At 53.8% G+C, this 12,325-nt stretch overlaps 2 protein-coding genes across 2 annotated transcripts in view; one reads left to right on the top strand and one right to left on the bottom strand.

Annotated features, from left to right (window-relative positions):
- The window catches only part of B4GALNT3 (beta-1,4-N-acetyl-galactosaminyltransferase 3), a 92,425-nt gene extending 86,650 nt beyond the window's left edge, over positions 1–5,775 (top strand). The window contains exons 16-20 of the mRNA XM_070409506.1: positions 83–236; positions 463–535; positions 910–1,063; positions 1,686–1,812; positions 3,655–5,775. Coding sequence (XP_070265607.1) covers positions 83–236; positions 463–535; positions 910–1,063; positions 1,686–1,812; positions 3,655–3,763 — 617 coding nt within the window. The 3' untranslated portion in view covers positions 3,764–5,775. The remainder of the gene's footprint in view (positions 1–82; positions 237–462; positions 536–909; positions 1,064–1,685; positions 1,813–3,654) is intronic.
- An 878-nt stretch (positions 5,776–6,653) lies between these two features.
- Positions 6,654–12,325, bottom strand: part of NINJ2 (ninjurin 2) — an 83,149-nt gene continuing 77,477 nt past the window's right edge. Inside the window, exons 2-4 of the mRNA XM_070407555.1 lie at positions 8,213–8,444; positions 7,506–7,690; positions 6,654–7,006 (exon numbers count right to left, since the gene is read on the bottom strand). Of these exons, the coding sequence (XP_070263656.1) occupies positions 7,524–7,690; positions 8,213–8,444 (399 nt within the window). The 3' untranslated portion in view covers positions 6,654–7,006; positions 7,506–7,523. The remainder of the gene's footprint in view (positions 7,007–7,505; positions 7,691–8,212; positions 8,445–12,325) is intronic.

The raw sequence follows: 12,325 nt of genomic DNA, 5'->3' as shown, positions 1-12,325 counted from the left end.
TCTGTCCTGCAGGACCCAGGAGTGGGCATGCCTTCTTTGTGTTACCTCTGCTTCTTTCTCTCTGCCTGCCCCACTCGGGTAGTGAAGAACCAGGCGCGCTGGGTGCAGCAGTTCATCAGAGACATGGAAAAGCTGTTCCAGGCCACCGGCGACTCACACTTCAACATCATCATCACTGACTATAGCAGTGAGGACATGGATGTCGAGATGGCCCTGAAAAGGTCCAAGCTGCGGAGGTGAGGAGGTTTCCTGGCTGGCGTGCAGCCTGAACCCTCTTCCCAAAGTCAGCACTGCTGGGCCCGGGGCACAGCCACAGGTCTCATCCAGCTTTGCTGACCCTAGTCTCTGCCATAATCCCATTCCGGGAGCACATGTCTCTCCTCTATGCCTGCGAACTTCCTTCAGGGGACTGCCGCGGCCTCGTCCTAATGCTCAGCCCCTCTCTTCTCTCTTCCCCTGCAGCTACCAGTACATGAAACTAAGTGGAAACTTCGAGCGCTCAGCTGGACTTCAGGCTGGCATAGACCTGGTGAAGGTAAATGGACTGGGAGGGGCTTGGGAGATGAGAGTAAGGGCTGGTTAAGAGGTAGAGAGATATTTGGGATGTGTAAGGAGGTCAGTTCCTCTGGGAGGAAGGAATGAGGACACGGGGTCCTCTGTTGTGCTGCCCGGGTGGAGCATTTTTCCAGAGTCCTTGAGTCCATAAAGAGTACGGGAGGAGTCAGGATTTACTCTCTGATTGTAAGAACTGTGCTCTGATGCCCAGTACCGTGGAAATCTGCCTAATCGTTTGTTTAGTGGAGGTTTGTCAATCACGCAAATGGGAAGAGCAGAGGATTGTCCTAGAGAGTGGCTTGGCCTTGTAGCCCTGGTTGCAGGGTCTGCTGATCCTCCCACATCTGTCCCCAGGACCCGCACAGCATCATCTTCCTCTGTGATCTCCACATCCACTTCCCAGCTGGCATCATTGATACCATCCGGAAGCACTGTGTGGAGGGCAAGATGGCCTTCGCCCCCATGGTGATGAGACTTCATTGCGGGGCCACTCCCCAGTGGCCTGAGGGTGAGCCCTGCCCTGGTCTAGGGAGGGTAGGAAAGACCTCCTGGCCTTGGTTTTTAACCCCAGAGCTGGAACAGTCCAGTCTAACACAGCAGCACCCTCCCCTCCTGCCTTCCTGCTGCTCTGCTCACCTGGACAGTCCAGAGATGTGCCCCAAAGGCTGTGCTGCCAGCCACAGCAGCAGCAGCAATGATGAACATGGCCCTCCCCATCTTCCCCTTTACTCATTCATCACATGTTTATTAAGCATTTACTACGTGCCGGACTTGGCCGTGTGAGGATACAAAGATGGAAAGACAGGCCCCTCCTCTGGAGAGGGAAATGGCCAAGGAAACCGACACGCGCTCCTCTTAGTAGCTACCGTTGTGAGACCCTAATGTAAGACTGTCACCAGAACTCGGTCACTCCCTGGTAGGACTGCTGCTTTCACTGGACCCTGCACCCTAGCTCAGGGGCTTCCCCCACAAAACAGTCAAGGGACTTGCCCAGATCAGACAGTTTTCAACCACAGGCACGTCATTGTCTATCTTGCAGAGGAGGCTCTAGGGATGCCACCTGGAAGCCTTCTTTACTCCTTCCTCCTGGCCCCTGGCTCACCCACCTGGAGCTTCTTGTCTGTCCGCAGGCTACTGGGAAGTGAATGGATTTGGACTGCTTGGCATCTACAAGTCAGACCTAGACAGGATCGGAGGCATGAACACCAAGGAGTTCCGAGACCGCTGGGGTGGGGAAGACTGGGAGCTGCTGGACAGGTGACTGGGAGAGAGGGGCATCTGAGGGCTCTGCTCTGGGGAGGGAGTGGGGCAAGACCATCCTAGACCCGGCCACCTAGGCTGCAGGTTCCCCACAAGCAGGCGAAGGCATCGGACTTGGAGGAAGTTCTACCACTTACTGGGCTCCAGTTACTTCTCTTGCGGAGACTCAGTTTCTCTGTCTATAAAGGGGAGGATACTGCCTTTGTCTCTGTCACAAGGCTGGCATGGAAAGTGCTTGATGAACGGTCATGAGGTTAGCAAAAACTGACCTGTACAAATGTAAACGATAATGATCTGAGCAGCAAGCAAGTCACAGTGGGAGCACATGCTGCATCTCCAGGTCGGTGCTTCCCCTTGCGCGCGGCGCCGCGCCCCCCCCCCCCCCCCCCCCCCCGCCGCAGCTGCCTGGGGAGGAGGATGAAGTTGTGGGATGGATAAGAGAGACAGGCCAAAGGGTCAGGAAAGACTTCTGAGCCAGCAAAAGAGGTCGTGTGGACCATTAAAGGTCAACAAGCCATCCATGAGGTCTGGGTCCCTGGAAGCCTGGGGAGAAGGGAGTTTCAGGGAGGAGGAAACAGTTGTGGGTATGGAAAACCTCAGAGAAGGACACGGCCAGGAGCTGGCTGGGCCGGGACCCCAGGTCACAGGGGTTACAGAACTTGTGGGTGTGAGGAAGTGGAGGCAGCATGAGGATGAGATTCCTCTTTCAGGAAATTTGCTGCCAACAGAAGGGGAGGGAAAGAGGATGATACTTGGAGAGTTGAGCTTAAGGGGTGGGGGCAAAGGAGAGAGGGGGTAAAAATCCAAGTAAGAAAGGGTGTCATTGTAGGAACAGTGTCCAGGGGAGGGGGACAGGGCAAGGTCAGGAGCACTGGGCAGTGGGACTTGACAAGGAAGAGATACACTGCTTCCTGAGGGCAAAATGCAGCCACCAGTCAGTGGGTGTCTGCCTATACTGGTAGGTGATTCACATCCATTTCTTCATTCAGTCCTCCCCAAACCTCTGTGAGGTAGGTGTAATTATCTCCATTTTTCCAGATGAGAAAACTGAGTCTTAATAACTTGCCCCAAATCTTGCAACTAGTAAGTGTCAGGCATAAATGCTGCATGTGTTTATGCCTTTTCCCTAGAGGGAAGAAAGGAAAGGAAGATAATAATACTAAGAGAGTTTAAAGTGCAAAGGAGGAAGGTTGAGGGAGCTTCTATGAGATAGCCCCAGTCTCATAAAGCCAGATCCAAGTAGATCCCAAAGTGGACAGAAATCTGGACTAGTAGCCACCTCCACCTGTGGTCTTCCTGTGCGGCCGGGAAGATGCAGACCCTAGTTCAGTTCTCAACCCTCCTTCCTCTACTGAAGCCCAAGGAGAAAGAAACTGCTTCAGATTCCAGTAACTTGTGCCCATGCCCCAAGTACAGGTCTCTCTGTGAGAGGGACTCCCCGTGGGCTGTGCACGTAGGAAGAGGACAGGGGAGGGCCAGGATGAGGTCTGCTCCAGCCTCTGTCTCCGTCAAACACAATGATGTGTCTTCTGCTGGCTGAGTGCCAGGCACTGTGCTGAGCACCTCTGTCTACCATCTCTCGTCTACCACCACCCTCGAGTTTCTGTATATCATTATCCTCTTTCTAGATTAGTGAACTGAGGCTCAGAGATGATGTGACTTATATGGTGTGGAGCTGGGATTCAAACTCAGGCTGTCTGGCTCCAAAGCCCACACTCTGCACCACACCCCGCTCCTGCCTGTGGGGAACAAACAGGAAGACAGGGTCGGGGCTGTTGTAGATGTGGCGCCTGGTTGCCTCCTGTGCTCTGTGGCTCATCCTGCCCCTCTCTCACTCAGGATCCTCCAAGCAGGCCTGGAAGTGGACCGTCTCTCCCTCAGGAACTTCTTCCATCACTTCCATTCCAAGCGAGGCATGTGGAATCGCCGCCAGATGAAGATGCCGTAATCCCAAGGGGTGGCCCACTGGACCGACCACTTCCTGCCCCTTGACTCTCGGCTGCTCCCCAGCACCCTGTGGACTGCTGGGGGGAGTGAGGTGGGGAGCAGAAGCCATGGCTGGGCCCCCAAGGCCTCAGCATAACACCCCCACTCCACTGGGAGCTGTCCCCTTGCAGGCAGCTATCGAGGCCCCTCTCTCCATCCTCTGGGCCTGCAGACGGAAGACGGAAGACTTTGTGAAGGGCAGCTTGAGGGGCTGCTCGCTCACAGTCACCGAGGCTGTGCAGTTAGGTCAGGGAGGGGAAGACCTGCTTGAGTGACACCATCCTACATCTTTGGGGTGCGTGCCAGCATCCACCCTGCGCTCCTCACAGGAACAGCGACCAGGAACTGGAAGCTCTTCTATTGGACATATTTTATTGGGGTTTCTTTCTTTTTTTTTTTTTTTTTATCAACAAAGCAAACCTTAACTGTCCAAGACCCAGCATTGACTCCAAAAGGGGGATGGAGTGGTGCCTTTAGAGAGTGTCCCCACTTGCATACCTCAGACCCACTCCCGTGTAGAGCTGTGTCCCTCGGTCTGTGATCGGCAGCTGATTTATAACCAGAGGAGCTGGCCCCACGAGGAGCACGTCCTCTGCTCTACCCCCGGCCGTGCCTTGCAGAGACACGCACATCTCTCCCAGGTGGTCACCGAACTGCTGGCCACCAATTAGGGCATTAACCTTACCCTCCAGGCAGCGCTCACTTCAGGCCCATCAGAAGCATAGAACTGGCGTCCTCTTCCTGGTGCCACAGGGGTTGGGAGACGAGGAAGTGGTGGGCAGTGGGCTCACCCTGGTGTGGGGCATGTAGGCCAAGCAGGACAGGCAAGATGGAGGAGGCAGAGGGGAAAGAGGATGTGGGTGTACTAAGTAAACCATGACGTAGATGAGAGGAGGGGCCGGAGTCAGCAGGAAGGGATGAAAAGGGAAGTGGGAAGCTTTGAGTCCTCACAGCCCAGCTCCCTGGACTTGCCGTCCTGCAGGGAGAGCCCCAGCCGTGGCCTTGAGTGGAAGAAGAGGAAGGGGTGTGGGTGGAAGGGAACCATATAATGGACCAGGGTAGGAGGCAGCAGGGTGGCAGGTCTGGGGAGGTGAGGACGTGGTTCTGGGTTCTCTTCCCCAAGTGGAAGGGAGTAGGACTAGGAGGAACCGAAAAGTGAAGCAAGTTCAGGGAAAATAGCCCTCGGCCTTTATAGTCGAGGCCACCCTTCTGTCACCTGATGATCACACACTTACCTTGCACTAATGATCCCCAGGTGCCTTTGTGGTGGGGATTTCTCTGCTGCTGCTGCCTCTGCCACTGCTGCTGAATTCACCGCTAATGCAGTGGACACTGGACCCTGAGCTCTGCGGCTGTCTGGGAGGCCAGCACAGGGCTCCCTGCTGTGAGCAAGGGCTGATGGTGGTGTGGCAGGCCCAGGCAGCTGGCCCAAGCCCCCTGCTGGGACAGTCAGTCCCAGGCACAGCATTTGGAGGGTCTACTTAGTGGGCCCTGTATTCACCAAGAGCATAAACTTTGCATAGGGGAGATTAGAGCCTGTTGAGAACCCTCGGGCTTGAAGAGAATCCTTGCCTCCATCTTAAGAAATCAGGAAGCACAGGGCTTTTCAGTGACACGGTGGCTTTTGGATGCCCATACCTGCCCTTGGGCTATGGCTCTTTAGGGTCCCTACTCCCGCTCACTGCCTTTGGGCAAGGTCTGTAGGGTGTAGGCAGAGCTACAGATGGCCAGCTGTGGTGCTAGGTTTCTTTCTGGGGCCACACTCCTCATTGGGCATTCACTGGGAGGCCTGGGCCAGCCCAAACAGCCCTCCTGCTTCTCTTCTGGTAACAGGGCCAGCCCAGCCTCCCCTGCCCTGCCCACCGCCCCCTGTGCCCCTGGCCAGTGCCTTGTGTTTGTTACCTCCACACCATCTGCCTTAAGGGGGAGGACCTGGCAAGGGCTCCTACTCTGTAGGGAAATGTCTAGGGTGGGGGAGGGACTGGGATGGTGGGGGGAAAGCATTAAATACTGCATCTTCTTAGAATACAGAATGGCTCTTGCATTTTCCTGTTGCCCATCCTGGTGGGAGAGGGTTGGGCTGAGGGCCCCATGGTTCATGTCTCTGTCGTTTGGCCTCTGAAGGACGTGCCAAGGACCCTTCCACGCCACCCTCCACCCATTACCATTAGTGTGATGCCTGCTGTGTGGCAGACAGCCTGCTCTGTGCTGTGGTTTACTCCTGGAGGGGACCACATTGGTCCTGTGTGAGGAGCTCACAGTCTGATAGACCAGGCATTTCTGTTTGGCAGGTTAATGGAGCTTGTGGTTTCAAAGGAGTGAGGCTGGTGGACACCCCAGGTGAATAAGGCTAGAAAGAGGGCCAGAATGGTTTTGGGGAATAGTGGAGAGGAGCTGAGGTGTGGCTTATTCTAAAATAGCAGACAATTTAAAAATACTTTCTGCTTGAGCTGGGGATGCCCTGTTGATGCTTTGCAGGTGCAGATTGACCTCCCTAGTTATATTTGGCGTAGGCATAAATCAGAGTTCATATTTCTCAAACACATGCCTAAGACAAGGTGCTAACATGAAAGCTAGAACAGGTTTAAAGGAGGTTTCGAAAGGAGTGTGCTTACATGCGTCAATCTAGAATTGACTAATCAGCCATTGGTGTAGCTGATGGTAATTGGCCCAAGGCATGTGGGGCCTGAAAAGTTGACTCAGAGCACAATCCAGAGGAGAGGGAGTGATTTAAAAGCCTTTTCTCTTTCCAAGCTTGGAGTTTGATCCTTTGAGCCCTTTCCAGGACACAGATGGAGATGGCAGCTCAGATGCAGCTAAAAGCATAAAGTTTGACTTGACTTCAGTGGATTTGCAGAAACTTTTATAGATAGAAATCATTCCATTTTACCTGGGAATGGGTGGGACAGAGGGGAGGAATGGAGTAAGTCAGAACCAGAGTCCTTAAGCTGGTGGAGTCAGCCTTGGGTTGACATGCCTCAGGTGCGGGTGCCACCAGGAGCAAAGGTTGGCACTATCCCACGCTGAGCTCAGGCCTGTGGACCAAGATGAAATTCACTTGGACCAGTAAACTATCCCATCTTCACTCAGGTGCTGTGGTAGGAAGCAGGCATCTACATTGCTCTTTCAGGAGCTCCCAGGGGAAGTGCTCATCAGCCCGGCAGATCAGGGAGGAAAGAGGCGGAAGCAGCTCCAGATCCAGTACCTGTGGGGAAGCCGAGAACAGGCAGTGAGGCAGAGTGCCCTCGATTCCCCTGCAGCCTTCAAAGATGCAGATGCTGACTCAGTAGAGCGGGAGTGGGCCTGAGATTCTACATTGCCAGCAAGCTTCCGGTGCTTTCGTTGCTGTTGGTTCATGGACCACAGTTTGAGTAGCCAGGACTGCTGGACAATGCCAAGGGGGAAATCCCACATCTCCATCTTGCCTCTTGCCGGAGGGGCAGAGCCAACCACTATCCACATTGCCTCCCTCCCATCTCAGGAGATGGAAAAACCCGAGTCTAAACTAGAGGAGAAGAACTGTTAACAGCACTGGGGGCCTTTCTGAGTCCCCATCCAAGCTCTTCTCCAGGATTCCCTCCTTGTCCCAGATCTACTTTCTCCTTTTGCGTGGCAGGGATTTCTCTCTTACCCTAAACCCCCAGAAGTGAGAAAAGGGCTGTCTGGGGAGCCATTGGGCCTGAGGACCTCCCAGCTTCCCTCACCTGGGTTCCAAACTGAATTCAGAGAGGATTCCTTGAGGTCCTGGCAGCCAGGAACCCTGTCTTATGTGCCCCAAAAGCTGTAATGAAGACATTGATGACAACAGTGATGAAGACCAAGATGGTGGCAGCATTGTTGAGCTGGTTTAATTGCCACTGCTTTTCCACCTCATTCAGGTTCAGTCGTGCTGTGGAGAAGTGGAGAGTGAGAGGTAAAAGTCAGGGTGGGGGCTACAGTCTGAAGCGTCCCTCACAAAACCCACTAGAGTTCAGAGAAAGTCTGGCAGCTCAGAGATCCATGTGGCAGAAGTCAAGGGAGGTGGTGTCATTGCATTGGACACCTCTTCCCTCACTGACCAGTGTGGGGGCATCCATGTGGTGCTTCATAGAATCGGGGTTTGGGAACTTACACCGGATCTTCTGAGTGGGGTGCATGCTCACACAGGTGATATGGGACTGCTACAAGTTAGTGAGGGTGTCACTCAGCAGTGTTGTGGAGTGGCCTCTGTATGGAACACCAAGAGGTAGGGCAGGGTGCCTCTCATCACTCTGTGGGTGTCACTTGGGCATTTGTAGGTGCAGAGGGCTTACACCAGGTTCGTGTATGGCTGAGAAGTAGGCACGTACAAAGCAGGGTGGTACAGGGAAGACACTTGGGGCTCATCTTCCCACTAAGGGGGCACTGGGGCCAACTCCAGGCCTGGGCTCACCAATGACCACGAGGAGGATTCCGATGACGACCTGCAGGAGCAGAGAGATGCTGATGAGAGTGATGAGGGTAGCATAGTATTGAGAAGACGGCCCCTGCTCCAGCACCGTTTTCAGCCGCATGGCATTGGACATGAAGAGAGCCACGTCCAGCATGCTCTCTGCCACGCTCTTCTTGGTGGCATAATGGTTCAGGTTGATGGGCTGGCTCCTCCCGGGGTTGGGGTTCTCAGGCTGTGAGGGAGAAAGCACAGGTTTACCTGGGAGGCTCTAGAAGGGAAAGGAGAGAGTTATTAAAACTCACTCCTAACCAGGTGAGGGCAGGTAACACCCTGCTGAGTTTTATGGTCTGAAAGAAATCATGTTATGTTGTAATTTATATTTCACAGTGGGTAGGGTCGCCCTTCCGTCACACCTTCACACATTCATCTGAAGGACGCCAGGAGGAGTCTTAGCTGCTCCTAAAATGTGCCTTACTCATTGTATGCTGTTTTGGACCACTCTGTTTTCCTCTGAGAGCAACGCCTCTCGGAAGGACAATAGCAGGAGGCTTGGGTGCAATAGGAAAGGCACCTCTTCTCCCAGGGTGCTGTGGCCCCAAGGCGGGTGCACAGCTGAGCAAAAGGATCCTGAGCTGAGTTCCGATCCCACTCAGCCCTCGGCACTGGGCCACAGCTGTGCTCAGGCACTCTCGCTGACTGTCAAACACAGGCCCAAATCAAAACACACCTGTATGTGTGCATGCATGTATGCTAAAAGCCCTTTGTTTTTTACATTTGATTTGATTTTGAAATATAAAATAAAGCTCTTATCCTCAGGAAGTCACGAACGCCAAAAGATGGAGTTACAATGCAGGCACGTGGGCTGGACGTCTGGGCCGAGCCAGGAAATCCAGGCTGGGTGCTGCGGGCACGCTGCCATCACTCGGGAGAACTTGGGGGCATGCTAGGGAGACTTATTTAGGAGTGGTGCTTGGGATGATTGGCCCAGTAGGGCCCAGAAGCAGGAGACCTGTTGAAAGGTATGGTATTGATTTAGGGTCAGGGTGATAAGGAGCCGAACCTGAGTGGTGGTGAGAAGGAGAGCAAGGAAGGACTTTGAGAGATGTTACAGCCCGGGGCAGGGAGCGACCTCAGCAGATGACCGCAGCAGGATAGCTGTTGAGTGGGTGGGTGGATGGATGGGTAGATGGAGGGGGTATCCAAGGGTTCTGGATGCTCCTGGATGCTGGGCTTGTTCGGTTAGTGCCGGGGTGCCAAGGCCAATAGCCCACAATAACACCACAGCTAAAACCCGTGGTCCTAGCCCATTTGGCAATGGTTCATTCTGGGTTCAAAGGACATATTAAGTGAGAGTCTGTGGAGCAGCCCAGCCCTCTCCACAATTCAAAGTGCTTCTGCCCGAAGGCTGCTTCCCCTCTTGGCTATGCCCACTCCCCACACCCCCCAACCCCCGTCCCACCATTCAGTTTGCCCAGTAGCTACAGGCTTTGCACTTGTTCCTTCTTCCAAACCCAGCTCTCGGTTCAAGATCTGATAAACTGTGAAATTACTCTGAAAGTTTCAAGGGAGAAGCCCCTTCTCTGAAATGTATATGAAAGTGGACAAAACCTTAAATTCAAATAGTGTGTGAGAGGGTGGGTACTTGGGGACACAGATGTCCCCAGGCCTCAACAAAAAATATTGCCATTTGTAAGTTTTATGAGAACTTCTAGGCTTTTGTTATTAAGTTGATCTTAGAGCCTCATCCTTTCCGCTCTAATTTAGGGCCTGCTTTTATTTTTATTTGTGCCAGTTCAAGATTGCTCCGCAACTGAGGATGCGTCTCAGCTACGGTGGTGGGAGGCTCTGCAGTGTGCGCCCGCCCTAGCTCCTGAAGGCACCAGTTCTCCATAATGTCCACATGGTGTCGCGCTGCCTCCAAAGAAGTGACTTGGGCACCCAGGCTGCCCTGGTGGCGGGTGGTGTTTCTCCTCCCGAGGACTCCACTGACAGCCAGGCTCCTGTGAAACCTAGATTTCCTGGAGGCCCAAGACTGGGAGCCTGGTTCACAAGTCTGGATAGGCCAACCTACAGCCCATCAAACGGGTGTCCAATGAAAATTCAAGGATAAACCAGTACTCAGATGGGGCCAGGACTGGGTGGGGAACCAGCACTACCTGCCTTGGGACTGTGAGACCCTGGAAAAAGTTGCTTTGAAAGGGAGGGAAACAGTTTTCTTCATCCTTCTTGGTCAGTTTAGGTGCAGTCCTGCCTGAGGCAGAGGGCTTACTGAAATGACCTGAGGGTCTTCTTTTATAGCCTGAGAATTCGATTGGATGAACCCCCAAACCCCACTAGGTGCCACCCTTTTTACCCACTGCCCAGAAATTAGGAGCAACCCAACAAGGATTCAGGAGAGGACGGTAAGGGTGGCAGGCTGGGTGATGGGCAGGGTGGTCCCCTCTCCTGCTTCTAGGAGCTGGCCCTTTAAGGCTTAGGCCCAGGCAGCCTGAACAAAGGCCCGGGAATGTGGGCTGGGCCAGCTAGTGGAGCCACCCAGCCTGAGTCATTGGTATTTCACGGGACTAGGAATCGCTGCCTCGCCTGCTGCCTCGCCTGCTCCCTCCCCTGGCCCCTGCCCTCTCCCAGGGCTGAGGGGCAGCTCTGGAGCAGCCTGCAGTGCCCACCCGACAGCTTGCTGGGGCCTCCCCTCCCCTCAAACCCACTTGCTCTGCCCTAGTTCCCAGCCCCTTTCCTCTGGTTCCTCAGAGCAGGGGCTGGAGGGACAAGGACTTCTTTCTGGCTTCTGGGCCCAGATCTGCCTCTGGGCTTGGCACTTTGGGCCTCAGTTTCCACATCTATAAAACAGGAGGAAAAATCCCATCTCTGGAGGGGTGGAAGCTATAGAAAAACTGATGAGACTTTGATCTTCCTCAAAAGGAAAGACAGAACTGCAAGCTCTTCTAACTTTTTTTCCAGTCCGAGATCTAGCTCTCAATGCGTCTTATTCCATTCTACCGCACCCAAACCCTGTCCTGGAGGACAGCAGGTGGCCACACCAGAGACTCCAGTGTCCCTATTCCAGAAAGCAACCTATTCAAATCCTGCCAACCAATGAATGACACCTGAACACTGAGGGGAGGTTTTGGTTGATATGAGCTTGGAGCAGGGGCGGGTGTCGGGGAGGTGGGAGTAGATCTAGAGTTCCTTTCTGGAGCACATGGAGGTTCTGGGCAACAAGAGGCCTTGGGTTTGGTGAGGCGGGTAAGGTGATGCAAGGGGGTTGGGGACATGACAGACACCCTCCACCCGGTTCCCAGTCTGCCTTTCTTCCCGGCACCACCATTTCCCTCCCTCTGGTTCCAGCTCAGACCGCCCTGGGTAACAGCTCTCCTGCCAAGTCCCCGCTCCCCAGGTTGGTGTGGATTCCAGCTCTTGAAGTCATGGATTGCTCCATTGCTCATTCTTTATCTCTTAATCCTTGATGGCCTATATTATTTTTGTTTTTTTACAAAACTTGTTGCCTAGGAAAGGAATGCCTCTTTTAACAGAAAAGTAAACAAATTTTTCATTGTTTATTGACATTATGGGGACTACAGGCTCTGAGATATCATTCTGCATTTCTTGGAAACAAGATTTCAAAGGAGTAACTGTCCTACCAGAAGGCCGTGGGAACCACTGCTCAGAGTGTTTAGGACCTGGAGCCTGTGGCCGCAGTGAGTGGGTGCCCTGTGGGAAAGGAGCCGCCAGGAGGTGGGGGTTTTGTGGCAGCCAGGAAAGTATCACGGAAGGCACCCTGGGCCCAGGTTCAAGTCCTGGTTCTGCTACAGAGTAGATGCATGAGCAAGCCTGGTCCCATCACTTGGGCTCCTTTTCTTATCTGTGAGACAAGGGAGGGGGGAGGTCGGGGTAAGTCCTTTCTTGGGTCATTCTAACAAAGAGTGATATAGGGGTGGGGAAGCCCCTCCTCCGAGTGGAGAATTATCAGGGCCTGAGAGTATTTCCCTGAGAGAGGCAAAGGTCAGACAGCTGTAGAGCCAGGCCCAGGGGCAGGTCCAGTGAGTCACTTTGCCCCAGGGCATTGGTGACCCTCTAATGTGTCATTCTTGTCAGCCCCAAGAAAAGCCATATGGC

This window comes from Myotis yumanensis, unplaced genomic scaffold (assembly GCF_028538775.1).
Source record: "Myotis yumanensis isolate MYYU_CA2020_CCGP unplaced genomic scaffold, mMyoYum1.0.hap1 SCAF_3, whole genome shotgun sequence".
NCBI lineage: Eukaryota > Metazoa > Chordata > Mammalia > Chiroptera > Vespertilionidae > Myotis > Myotis yumanensis.
Note: the sequence above shows the minus strand (reverse complement) of the source record. Positions and strands in the feature narration are given on the sequence as shown.